The sequence below is a fragment of the Sus scrofa genome, chromosome 11, assembly GCF_000003025.6.
Source record: "Sus scrofa isolate TJ Tabasco breed Duroc chromosome 11, Sscrofa11.1, whole genome shotgun sequence".
NCBI classification, from domain to species: domain Eukaryota; kingdom Metazoa; phylum Chordata; class Mammalia; order Artiodactyla; family Suidae; genus Sus; species Sus scrofa.
In genome coordinates this window covers 77,472,981-77,485,907 of record NC_010453.5, presented here as the reverse complement: position 1 = coordinate 77,485,907, position 12,927 = coordinate 77,472,981, and the positions used below count along the sequence as shown (strand labels likewise).

Here is a 12,927-nt window from a genome sequence, read left to right as displayed (position 1 = left end):
GCCGTCTCCGCCCCAGCCTCCTGTCCATACATTCGCGTCACTGCATGGAGTGGGGACCGCTGACACGCGTGTTGGGAAGCCGGTCACTGCCCCAAGCGACGCCACGCAGGATGGCGCGCACACTCCACAGAGGCCGTGTGGCGGGTGTGACACAACTTTCACATCCAGAGCCGGGGTTTTAGGGGGAACGTTCACGTCCACAGGTACAGATCCCACCTGAGCAGAAATGAAAGCCGTGCCAAGGACCACTGCCTCTCTGAGAATGAGATAAGCCTCTGAAATCCATGCTTACGTCAGTAAGACAATGTCACATCGTTGCAAAAAAACAGAGGAAAGCGATGCAATTCAGAATACTAGTGCTGGGGCGTTCCCGTCGTGGCTCAGTGGTTAACGAACCCGACTAGTATCCATGAGGACGCAGGTTCGATCCCTGGCCTCGTTCAGTGGGTTGAGGAGCCAGCGCTGCCGTGAGCTGTGGTGTAGGTCGCAGACTCAGCCTCAGATCCCGCGTTGCTGTGGCTCTGGTGGAGGCCGGCGGCTACAGCTCCGACTGGACCCCTAGCCTGGGAACCTCCATGTGCTACGGCCCTAGACAAGACAACAAGGCCAAAATAAAATAAAATACGAGCATCGGGGCAAAGGAAACCACGGGAACTACTCAACAGCACATGCCTGGCAACAGCCCCACGTAAAAAATGAAAGACACTGGCATGAGAGGGCCACCTCCAAGGCCGGACACCCGCCGTGAAAGGGGCCCGTGCCCGCCTCCTACGGAAGGGGCGCCACTGAGATGAAATGCTCCTCGAGGACGGAAGGCAGCAGAGGGAGGCTCCGCCAGAAACGGCTCACGTGGACCGAGGAAGAGGCTCGCCTGTGGCCGCGGGGCCCTCTCCCCCGCGCCACCTCCGGACAGAAAGATCCGGAGAGGAAGGGCCCGCCCAGCCCGAGAGCGCCCCCTGCCGGCCGCCTACCGCTGGGCCGACCTCCAGCCCGAGAGCGCCCCTGCCGGCCGCCTACCGCTGGGCTTGACCTCGCGCACGTAGTTGCTGGGGAACCAGCCGGTCCTGCCGTCGAGCGTGCCCTCCCACCAGCCGCCCTCCTCCACTCGCGTGACGTGGATGACGTCCCCTCGGGCGAAGGAGAGCTCGTCCTCGTTGGTCTGCTGGAAGTTGAACTTGGCTCGCACCACCAGCTGACTGCTGCTGTTATCGCTCATGTCCTACGAGGGCGAGAAGGGGGGACGCCGCGTGAGGAAGGTGGCCACGCCGCCCCCCCGGACCCCACGCCGCGAAGGCTCCGCCCGCTGGGCGCCACCACCCCCGGCCCGGCCCCAGGCCCGGAGGCGGCCCGCCCCTCAGCTAGAGCGGTCTCGTTCCTGCCAGTGCTGTGTCCGCACAAACACAGACACGCTGTCACATACGCTCATACAGAATATCGCGCTACACACACCTCCCCACCATCGGCAACAACTTCCTGCACGGGGTCATTTTTCCAGCAGACCTGGCGACTTCAGTCTTAACCAGCTGCGCCACACTTCACGGGACAGCACTGCCACAGGCACTAAACCAATTCTCCGCTACGAGACTGAAGGCTGTGCCCACCATTTTTCTACCGCCAAACAAGGCTGCGTTAGGACTGTCTGCACATCGCTCTTTGAAGATACCTGTAAATAAGCTGATGCGTTAAATTCAGCCAGAGGACATGGATGCCACATTTTAGATCTTAACACCCATTTCCAAGTTCCCCTCTGAAAAGCACCTACCGACCCGCACGAGGCGATGTTCCCGCCAGCGCTAAGGGTTCCCACTGCTCCAGACGCTAAGGCTGGACACTGCCAACCAACCATCTTTATTTTCGCCAAGTTGATGGAAAGAAACGGTGCCTCATTTTCATCTACCATCTTTCTCAGAGACCTACCCTAACTGCAGATCTCTGACAAGTGGGAAGAGAAAGGGAGATGGGCTAGAATTTCTGCCTCTCCGTCCACCCAAGACTGGTGCTGGAGGTCTGCCACTTGGAACTGCCAACAGGTGTCAACAAAAAAAAATCCCCAAGAAAAGCCTCCTGGTCAAAGGGGACGGGAAAAGGGCAGCGGGCAGAGTCATATACCCAGGGACAGCACACGAGCCACTCAGCCGGCACCCAGGTGTCCCAGGGGACCGGAGAGGGGGTCCTGCGCCCCACCAGGCACTGGTGCTCCGTCAGCACCAGCAACCTTGGCAAAGATGAGGCATGGAGTCTGGCGTCCACTCACCCCAGGCGGCAGCAGGCAGCCCCATCCACCACATCGACGTCCCCTGCCCTCTGCTGCCCTCAGGAGGAGCCAGGCCCAGCATCTCCATGACCCCTGCCCAGAAGCAGTGTCAGGGGTCCAGCAGGAACCCTGGGGACAGCAGGTCAATGAGTCTGACCAGGCACCTCTGCAAGGAAACTAAGCTGTCACTAGAAGCACAGCCTTCCAACCTAGGCTGCACAAAACCAAGTCACTGGGGGCTCTGCCTGCTACGATGCAAGACTGAAGAAGCAGGGTCCAGCATCTGCCCAGGCGCCCAGAGCAGACTCAACACGACCCTCGTTCCGAGAACAAGGAGATCAGAGACTGACTGAGTAAAGATGCAAATCGCAACACTGGGATGAAGCACTCTCAAAACAGCTGCACAAAACAGACAATTTCAGAAATGAAACAGACCTTACAAAATTTCCTCAAACTGACAGAGCGAAAAAGCACAAGCGCCCCAGGGGCTTGTGGAAAATGACAAAGACCTGAGATAGGAACTGCCAACGTCTCAGAGGAGAAGGAGGGCAGCACTAAAGAGGCGTCTAAGAAATACGGCTGAACCATGTCACTTATGTCCCCAAAGTGACAAAAGACACAAATACACAGAGTCAAGAAGCTGAGTGAGCCCCAAACAGGACAAGCCTGAAGAAATCTGGACCAAGCCCCGTCGTAACTTCAGAAAATAAAAGACAGCTGCAGGCATGCCAGACCCGCAAACCCTGATCCGCCCCTGCACGAGAAGTTAGTGTACGAGAGTCCCCTTCACAGCAGGGAGAGGAACCAAGAAAAACACGAGGACAACAGCAAAAGCAGCGCAGGAGACTGACCCAGGGAAGAGGGAGTCTGCAGGGCAGTGACGAAAGGCGTCTCCAAGGCGGCAGCTGGCACAGCCTGGCTGGCAACCAAGGGACCCTCCTGTGGACCAGAGGGTCCAAGGCAATGCCCCAGGGAGAGGAAATCAAAATCTCCGGCCCCGCTGAATGTCCAAGAAGACTCTTTCCTAAAAGGCAAAAGGCCAGGACTGCCACCTACAAAAGGGACAGAGAAGACGCAACGGGCCACAGACGTCGCTGGGAAGGAAGAACAGTCCCAGACCTGCCGTGGCCCCGCTAGACTCCGGGTTGTGAGGGTGCTGTACCAACAGCCGCCTGACACGGCCACGACAGGGCTCAGCCACAAGCGAGGGGCCCAGAAGCACTCACGCAGGTAAGTGAAAGCTGGGGGCAGAGGAAGAGCCTGGTCCCCCACTTCCTCGGTGGGCAAGCCAGTGATGACACTTCAAAAAACACACACACAAGCTTTACAGAAGGCATTTTATTTGAAGACACATATGCAAATACCTAAAGAATCGACAGAAAAATGGTCGTCTCTTATCTTTTTTTCCTAATAGCAAGTCTTGGAGAATTACCCAGTTTAAATTTTCTTTAAACTAGGTAAAAACAAAAAGATAAAATGATAAAGCACAAACACTGCTCAGGCAGGACATCAAAAAGAAGAGCTGATATAATTACTAAACTATTTCATGCATGTTTACCTACTCATGCATGTCTTTGCACACTATTACAAATCCTAAGGCTTACTGAATGATTCAAATTAACGCACTAAATATTTACGCAACACCTTAAACATTTAATAATCAGGACAGTCAATACAGAACTCTCCTCCACAGGCGGCACGAGCCCTCTGGCTGGCTTCTGCCCCCTCGGGCTCGGGGTGGCTGGACCACAGCTCGGGCCCGTGTCGGGAGAAGCGTGACGCACTCACAGGCTGGGTCGGTTCTCTTCTGCAAGCCACGTCCCCCTCCACCATCCACCCTGGTCTCCGATACATCCTCCTTTCTGGGCCGATCCGGTGACAGATCCAGCATCAAAACTCAACACGGAACAAACAAGGGCGCAGAGCAGCCCCTGGGGTCGCCCTGCCCGGGAGCCCACTGCCGGCCGGCCTGCCCCCCACGTCGGTGCCCTGGTCAGGACGTGGTGGAGGAGGGAAGGCAGAGGGCAGACACCCCGCTACAGGAAGGGCAGGGTGGGGAGCATCCGAGGAGAGGGGGGAAGGCAGGGACAGCCGGTCCAGACCCCTTAGTCTTTGACTCCACAAACCCTGTCTGTGGGCACGACCACACCGAAGGCCATACAGAGGTAGCAGAGGCAGGGCAAGGACACAGACGCATGCTCAGCCCCACGGGGCGCTCCCTGCGCTGCTGCTGCATCACGCGAAGCTGGAGGTTGATTCAGTCACCAGCCGATCACTGACTGTGGATTCTTCCCTCCCCTTCTTTGAAAGCTCGCCTGAAACTCCAGCCAGTCATCCGTCTGGGCCGTCCACGCCCTCCTGAAACACGAGGTGCTAAGCCCGTGCTGTGGAATCCCGCTCACGCCAAATGCCCAAGGCACCGGGTGCATCTCGCCGTTAGAGATGCAGGCGGCAGACGCCACAAAGGCAACGGCCGTGGAGTCCCGTCTCCTGATCTCAGGGCAGCTTTCACAGGAATGCGTGGAGGCCAAAAATTAATCAAGCCATCCCCCGCCCTCGAAGCACATCGGTAACGTACATGATGGCAGGAAAGTGGCCAGGAAGTGACCCCCAGACAGGGCGCCCGTACGCCGTCCTCTGGCACCGCGACCCTAACAGGCCGACGGGCATGGCCCATCGGTGCCCAGGCCCCGTGACTGTAGCACACATTTATTTTAGCCACTGTCCTGAAGCATCCGAATAATCCAAAACCAGGGTATCCTCAAGTGTTATCTTCACACAAACCCCACCCTCTCCTCCGTCCCCTAACAGCACCTCCAATCTCGGGCACAGGACGAGAAACCCTTGGCGGGGAGTGAGAGCCCCAATCCCTGCTCTAACCGTTACTGCTGCCCCGTCCCGGGACCTTGGTAAACATCCTGACTTCTCTAAGCTTCCGTTTCCTTACACGGCATTTCGTCAAACACAAGGGGCCAGAGGCCAGACAGCGCCCCCGACTCTACATCCCACCGACAGTGTCATTTATGACACACCTCCAACAGTAAGACACGTGCTACCTTCACGCTAATTTTTAATCTCAACGTCTTAGAACGGATGAAACAGGGCAGTTAAAGCAGCACAGTATCTTCCATGCTCCTCTTACAGAGAAACCGCAAACACTCAACCGGAGCGTGTATGACACACTCTGATACGCCGTCCTGCCTGCCTCCGGGATGCCTCTGGGTTACTCAGCGGCCTGCGGCCGCCCGGGCCCAAGAGGCAGAGGCCACAAGGAGAAGAAACTCTTCCAGGGCCGAGTCAGGTCTCCTCTAAACGGAGGGCGACAGGAGCGAGAACTCCCACGTCAGGGGCCAAGTCTCTGTGGGAGTCGCAGACAGGGCTGAAGGCAGACCAGGGCAAGGAAGTCCAGAGGCCTCCGCTGACCGCAGTGGAGACTAAGAAGGGACACGAGAGAAAGCAGGACCCAGCGGACAGCATGGGCTCCCAGGCTGACTTGGCTCTGAAAGCTGGGGAGAGGCACGTCCCTGAGCTCAGGGCCACCGCGCCAGCTCAACCGAGCACAGGCATCGGAACGGGGGTGCCAAGAAACCACCCCGGGAGCTCCCGAGCGGCACAAGGGGTTAAGGACCTGGCACTGTCACTACAGCGGTTTGGGTCACTGCTGTGGCACAGGTTTGATCCCTCCTCTGGGAACTTCCATAGGCCACGGGCAGGACCAGAAAAAAAAAAGAAACCACCCCAAGAAGGGAAGGACCAGGAAGAAACAGGCAAGCCCAAGAGAGAAGTTCAAACTCCCACTCGGGTGCAATCGGAGCACCACGGGTTCAACCCTGCCTCCGTCACGAGGCGGCACGTCCGTCCTGGGACAGAGCAAGGAGGGGTCACAGCCACTGGCGCCAGGTCCCCACGAGCAGGGACCCACAGCAGCCGCCACGCAGACATGGCTCCCCTAAGGGGCAGAGCCTTGCTCCGGGCCGCAGTGCCTCACCCAACTGCCAAGCCCACATCGACTTTAATGGGATCTTCATTTAATGACAAAACCCATGTCCAACCATCTACAAGCCGCCTTTTAGCTGAATTTTTGAATTATGGAGAATTTCAAGCACAAAGTAGAGGGATGGGTGAAGCTTCCGCGAGCGGAGACAGATCATAGTAAGTATAAGATTGGTGCTGGATGAGCAAGAGGAATTTATTTATTTTTTCATTTTTTAATTTATTTTTTGCTGTTTTCTTTAGGGCTGCACCTGCAGCACATGCAAGTTCCCAGGCTAGGGGTCGACTCAGAGCTGCAGCTGCCGGCCTGCACCACAGCCACAGCCTCGCCGGGTCCGAGCTGTGTCTGCTCGATACTCCCTCTGTGGTAAAGCAGAAACGTGGTCCCTCAGGACTCGAAAAGGGACGGCCCTCGTCAGGCTGACGTTACAAGCTCCCCGCTTCTCTCACGTAACATAACTCACTAAGACGCTGCACGGAGCCTCGGCAGCACCGGCCGGTCAGGCTACGGGCCAGGCCGCCAGCGGCTCCGGACCCCAGGAGCCGCCCGCCCCGCGGGGGCGCGCAGCCCGCTCTCGTCCTCCGCAGCCCCCCGCCGACGGACACACAGACGCGTCTTCATTTCCGGGCGGCCCAGGAACTTCGTCTGCAGGAAGACGCTCGGGTGCCGTTCACCTCAAGGGCCCCAGCTCAGCCCAGCGGGCCCGCCCGCGGCACCCGGCTCAGGGCAGAGGGCAGCCCAAGCCGCCTGCAGGTTCTGCATCAGCCACGTGCTGCACATGGGGTTCTGATCCCGCCCTCTGCGCACGCGTGCAGAGCAGGTAAGAAGCCGCTGTGCCAGCGGCCTTTTCAAGCACCTCTCCAGATAAAGACTCACGCATCTTAAAACACAAGCTCCAAAATCCACGCCGTCATGAAGCGGGATGCGGGGCTAAGGGGAGGACGGGCGACCGTCCGACCTGAGGAAAGGAGCCAAGGCAGACACCCTCCCGCCCCGGGGACCCGCCAGAGAGGCGGGTGCATCCCTCCGGACACGCGCCCGCTTCCCCAACACACTCCAGTCTCAGGCACCCACCCGCCCACTTACCAAACTGCGGTACTGGCCCTGGAACAGTTTTGAAGTCCGAGCGTGCGAAGGCTGGGATCCCAGGGAGTCAAAAGACTTGATGCGGTGAGACGAGGGCCGGGCACACACGGAGTCGCTCCCCAGGCCGATGTCTGCAAGGGGGGCACAGTCAAGAGAGCGGCTGAGACGCCCACGCCGCCCGGCGGCCCCGCGCAGGAGACCAGGGGCAGGTCCCCGCCGCGGACCCGCCTGCACAGCCCCAGGCGCCTTCCAGAAATTAACTGCACGGAACTAGTTACCTGCTCTTCGCGAGCCAAGATGCTATGAGTCTTTAAAGCGTTTGTGGCTGTTTTTAATACTCCTCCTTCACCTGGGAAAAAAAACGAAGCCTCTCCTACACACTTACTCAGGAGGTCGCCACCCAAGGCATGTCCCACCACGTCCCTGGCCCCCGACCCTCTGGGACCGCACTGCCCACGATAAGCAGCAAGCGGGACTTTGCAAAGAAGGAAAGGAGTCTTGCCTAAACCAGTCAGGGAGCCGGGCACTGTGCCACCAGAGCCCTTCTGAGGACGCCGCCTCAGCTCAGCACAAGGACGGCCACGCTTGCCTCCCGCACTGAGCTGCTGCAAGGACCGGGGCAACGGCACCCAAGGCTCAGGTCTGCCTCTGGAGCCTCCTCAGGAGAACACGCAACCCTAACGGGGACGGGCGGCCGGCATGGACGGGTCAGCAACCTGCTTGGCAGAAGTGGTGTGATTTTTTTAAAATGAGGCCAGGAGAGCTTCCTCGGGACATCACTGTTCTGAGATGCGCATGTGCTGAGCAATTTCCTAAAGCTACACGAGGGCTCCTACAAAAAGCCCCTCAAACTGGGGGTCTCCGGGCCCCCTTTCTCTGGCAGATGTGTTTGGACTAGCTCAGGCGGTGCCTTATAAAACTCTGCCTTGCTACCCACACCTCAAAGTCTGAGGGCCGCCAGGGAACCTGGGACTCCCAGCTGTTGTCAACCACCCGGGCCGCGGGCCGCGGGGTCTGCAGTCCCCGCCTGGCCCAGAGCTGAGCAGGCTCCTCCCGCGCAGAGCAGCCGCTGCCCTCGGCTTCCCTCCCTGCTCCACGCTGCCCCCAAACCAGCTCTACTTCTCAGTCTTGAATCCCCGCCAGGGCAGCTCCACAAGGCCCTGCGATTCTCAGGCCCTGCGTGGTGCTGCAGCGACAGCCGCGGTGCCTTCTACCACAGTGTGCCCAAGGCCGGGCAATGACAGGCAGAGACCAGCTCCCAAAGGACACCTGCGGACGCTGCCCCAGCGCTGCCTGCCGAGTCCAGGATGGATGAGCACAAGGCAAGTCTCCCCAGGCCCGCCTTCCCTCCTACCAGTCTCCCCCGTCCTAGTAAAAGCTGAGGATGTGTCCGCTGGCCCGGGGAACACAGGTGGCTTCCCTTAAGTGTCAGGAGTGGAGGGACTCGAGAAGGCCCTCAGGCCCCAGGAGCAACAGGCACCCCGTCATACACTCGAGTCAGCCACTTAGAGCTGAAATCGAGCAGGAGCTAAAACATACAAAAGCAAAAACTTCTCTACCTGACACGGCTTAAACATTTTATTTAAAAGCCAAAGAGAAAAGGACCAAGTTCACTTCAGGACTTTGCAACAGGTCTTTGACGAGTCCAGCACATCACGCCCCATGCCCAGCGCGCCCGGTGGAATCGAGAACGCGGAAGAAATCCTTCTGCATCGGCGGGGGGGGGGGGGTGAGAGCGACATGGCCTGGGCCCGGGAGGTACAGCTCCCAGCCTCACCTGCACATGTCACCTGTCACCTGCAACGTTTCCACCTCATCACGGAGCGTTCCGAGAACCAGAGCCCTGCGCAAGGCCGCCCTGTCGCTCCCTCCTCTCACCCGACCCCTTCTCTAACTGGCATCCAGGCTCAGAGGAGACCTGCTGCCCCCAGCATCTCGGGTGGGGTCCAGGCACCCCGTGCGGACGAACCCACAAGTGCGAGCACAGCAGCGCCACAGCCCGCGTCCAACTCCGCAGATGGCCGGGTGGTGAGGACGTGCCCCGGCTGCACCCTGTGCCCCACGTGGCTTTTCTCGTATGAAATCCGGTCACCGAGTGTAAACGCCTCTATCTCTGCGTCACACTTGCTGGCACCTAACGGCCTTCTTCTTTACCACTGGTCTGTCCCCGTTAAAGCTGTCACTTTACCACGCAGGCTGGAGAAGGCGGCACCCCCGCCCAACCAACCACCTTTACAGAATGCCCAGGACTTGGTCAGGTGGCAGGACGACTGTGAGTGCCAGTGTCTGTCCTAGAGGCGCCCCCGCAGCCCCCCTCCTCTGCCCACCCCGGGTTTAGACCCCACACCTCCCTAGACCTGCCTGGTTGGGCCCTAACTGAGTGTGTCCCCCAAGGCTGGGCCCTCGAAATCCTCAGGATCCTGAGCCCCAACCTCAAGCCCAAGGCAAACGACGGGAACGGAGCCCGACGCAAAGCCGGGCCCAGGACGGCGGGCGGCAGCAAGGCAGCGCCCAGATGGGCCTCCCAGCTCCGGGGACGGTCCCCGCAGCCCCAACCCCACACAGGGAGGTGTGTGCACCCCACTCGAGGGCAGGCAGGAAGATGAGAAGAGACGTGGACAAGACGAACTTAAGTTCTGTGATTAAGAGACCCTCATGGTCTAAGCTCCCCTGAAACCCGCGGTAACAGTCTGTACACAGAGGGGCCACGAGTTCCTTCTTTTGGACCCACAGAGCCCCCGAGACCGAGCTTCTCGGGCTCGGGGGCAGGCGAGGCCCCTCCGAGGAGCGCACACAGCTCCTGGGTCCCCATCGCGGCCTGGGCGCCCACCTCCGTGCGCCCCCGTCCATCGAGGGGGCGTGACCACCTGCCCCGCGTGCCCTCGGCTCTCAGAAACCTGGCCCAGGGAGGTGTGTCCGTCAGAGGCCAATCCACTGGCCACCCCGCAAAAACAGCCTCCAGACCTGCTTGCTGGAAAGGAGCTTTAATCAGCAGAGACTCAGTAAGAGTAAGAACCCAGAGCAAGGTGCTCCTGGCTCCAGGACAGCCCAGGGGCACGGCCAAGAGCACGGGGCTTCCTCTCTGCAGCATTTCCGGGAGAAACCTCTGCTGCGGAGGGAAGGCACCGCTGCCTCCCAGCGCCCAAGAGGACGGTTCTGTTCACCGCGGAGAGATGAATACTGCGGCAAAAGTGACAACCGACAGCTGAACGCCACCCTTCTTTGAACTCTGCCATGTTCATTCTGCCTCCCTAACAGAAGAGCCAGTTTCTGCCCCTTTGTCTTCCCTCCCCTCAAGTTCAGTAAAAGAGACTTACCTGCTGTTACTTTATTCAGAGTCACTAAGGAGCTGAGGACCTTGTTGAAATTCTGCCCCTGATACAAATCGTTTGCATCAAACGTCTGAAAGGCAAAGTGAACAAGCAGAATTAGCAGAGGCTCGTGCTCGGGGCAGGACAGCGAGGTTCTCGCCGCCGCGTAGGAGGAAGACGAGCTGGTGGCACAGGTGAGACCCAAAGGATGCGGCATACCTGGGGCTCGTCTTCCAGGTGGGCAGGAGGCCAGGGCAGATTCCCTCACAGGGCCACTAGGACCCGGGCCTGCGTCCAGTTCCTGGGCAGCACCGCCCATCCTGCCCGCCCTCCTTCGTCCCCGGAGCACCGCTGCCCTCTGTGGGGAAGGCCCCTCTCCCTAGGCGGAGGCTGCAGCCGCAGGGCAGGCTGACTGCAGGTCTCCTGCCCAATCACAGCCAACACCAATGCCGACAGCAGCAAAAGGGAAAGGCAGACATCAGAGGGACAGGAGAGCAGAAGGGGAACCCTAGCCTCGGGCACCTCCACCCTGGGGCAGAGCACCGAGGCCAGACCAGAGCTGTCCAGTCTACATCTCCTGCGACCGTGGCCACCTCAAGACCAGACTGGGACGTGACCAGTCAGGGCCCACACACCCCAAGCCCTCCCCACCGCCCCTCCCCAGGGGCTGAGGGACACAGCACCGCCAGCCTAGGTACCAGGCTAAACACATCTCACCCCCCAAAATCCTGTCTGAAGGCTACGTGTCTTGCTCATTGGACAACTCTCCGCAACACCCAGAGACTTCAACCGTCAAGTCACCCACAACTCTGTGCCAGAAACATTACGAAGAAATGCTCTCAGAGGCAGTTAACAGAAAGGTGTCCTCAGATGCCAGAGTGTGCACCGGGTTCCTGTGCGTCAGTGCTACTGCGCTGGGTTCCTGCCGGGGCCGCAATGAACCACGGTGACAGTCACCCCAGGAATGCCTTCCTCCCCAGGCCGCCTGCCACCACCGCCCCCATTCGGTGATTCCTCCAACTCACATCCTGCCAGGAACCCGGGCTTCCTGCCTCCCGCCTCCCCCCACCCCGCCCCCCAGCCCCAGCCCAGCCGCCTCTTACTCATCAACCCCTGCCCCCCAATGGACTCCCAGCTCATTCACGGCCACAACGTCAGTTCCCTGTGCGGGTGGCACCCTGGACTGTGACAACCATACCAGCAGCTTCCCGACACCCACAAGCAGCCAAAGGCCAGCACGCAGTGAGAGGAAATGCAGGCTGGGGGTAAATGGCCACTCCATCCAGCCACCCACTCGCGTGCTGACAGCCACCACCGTGAGGACAGCCACACGGAGAGCAGCCGGGAAGAGCCGTCCAGGTCTGAAGTCGCCGAGTCTCCAGTTCACTGTCCTAACCTGAGAGATGAGTCAAGACCATCCCGAGGCAGTCTGTCTACACACGCGCAAAAGAAAGAAAATCCAGGTGCTGAAAAGCCACCTCCACAAGGAGGCCATCGAACCCCAGTCCAGAGAGGGGCCGCGAAGGCAGAGGCGGGAGCCCAGGGGCCCGAGCCCCCGCCTCGCACTCAGTCCTCGAGGGGTGAGGCCAGACGCTGCCTGCGAACACAGACGCCCCGGAGAACAGTCTCTAGAGTCACCCTGTAACACAGACGGCAGCTCGTGCGTTCTGACGTCTGCGATTTAAAACCAGCTCCAAGGCGACACTTGCTAACGGGCTGGATGCTCTTTTATCAGAGCTGACCTGCGACAGGCCTCAGCTGCCTTCCACGCAGAATGGAAAAGTGCCCTCTCCTATAAGATGCGGGAGGCAGCGGTCTGCGTGCCTTTCAGCTCAGGTTCCAATTCCAGAGCTCGGAAAATTCAAGTTGCAGTATCCTGCACAAAGAAATGTACATAAAAGCATCGACTGACCTTCATCGTGGTGAGGCAGAGAGTCACAAACCCCAGAAAAACAGGATGCTGAAAACCCAAGTTTCCTGTTATTCCAGAGCTATATATCTTTCTTACGTGGATACCAGGAAGCGTCTGGTTGGCTGAAATGGCCACCAATGGGCTCCACCATGACGTCGGAATTTAAGTAAATTCACACACACACCTCACTTCTCAACAGGAAACTCACAGTGAGATGAGACCGGGAGGGGAAAAACACATATTCTGAGTCAATAAAATGCTCTGACTAAAGCGCCTCTCTAGAGAAAGAGAACAGACTACTTCCGAAGTGGGTTCTACTTAACAAGAAGCAAAAACAGAAAAACCTTCGGGTGCAGACAAAGGCTGCAAA

The 12,927-nt window shown here is 59.0% G+C and overlaps 1 protein-coding gene across 12 annotated transcripts in view; it reads right to left on the bottom strand.

Moving 5' to 3' along the window:
• Positions 1-12,927, bottom strand: part of ARHGEF7 (Rho guanine nucleotide exchange factor 7) — a 103,650-nt gene that overhangs the window by 45,094 nt on the left and 45,629 nt on the right. For 7 of the 12 annotated variants that reach the window (XM_021065922.1, XM_021065925.1, XM_021065924.1 and 4 more), the window contains 3 exons: positions 10,652-10,736; positions 7,335-7,465; positions 1,018-1,219 (listed from right to left, as the gene is read on the bottom strand). In XM_021065922.1, the coding sequence (XP_020921581.1) occupies positions 1,018-1,219; positions 7,335-7,465; positions 10,652-10,736 (418 nt within the window). Of the gene's footprint in view, positions 1-1,017; positions 1,220-7,334; positions 7,466-7,612; positions 7,684-10,651; positions 10,737-12,557; positions 12,883-12,927 lie in introns of those variants that run through there. The other 5 variants (XM_021065930.1, XM_021065934.1, XM_021065926.1 and 2 more) reach the window with 5 other exon arrangements.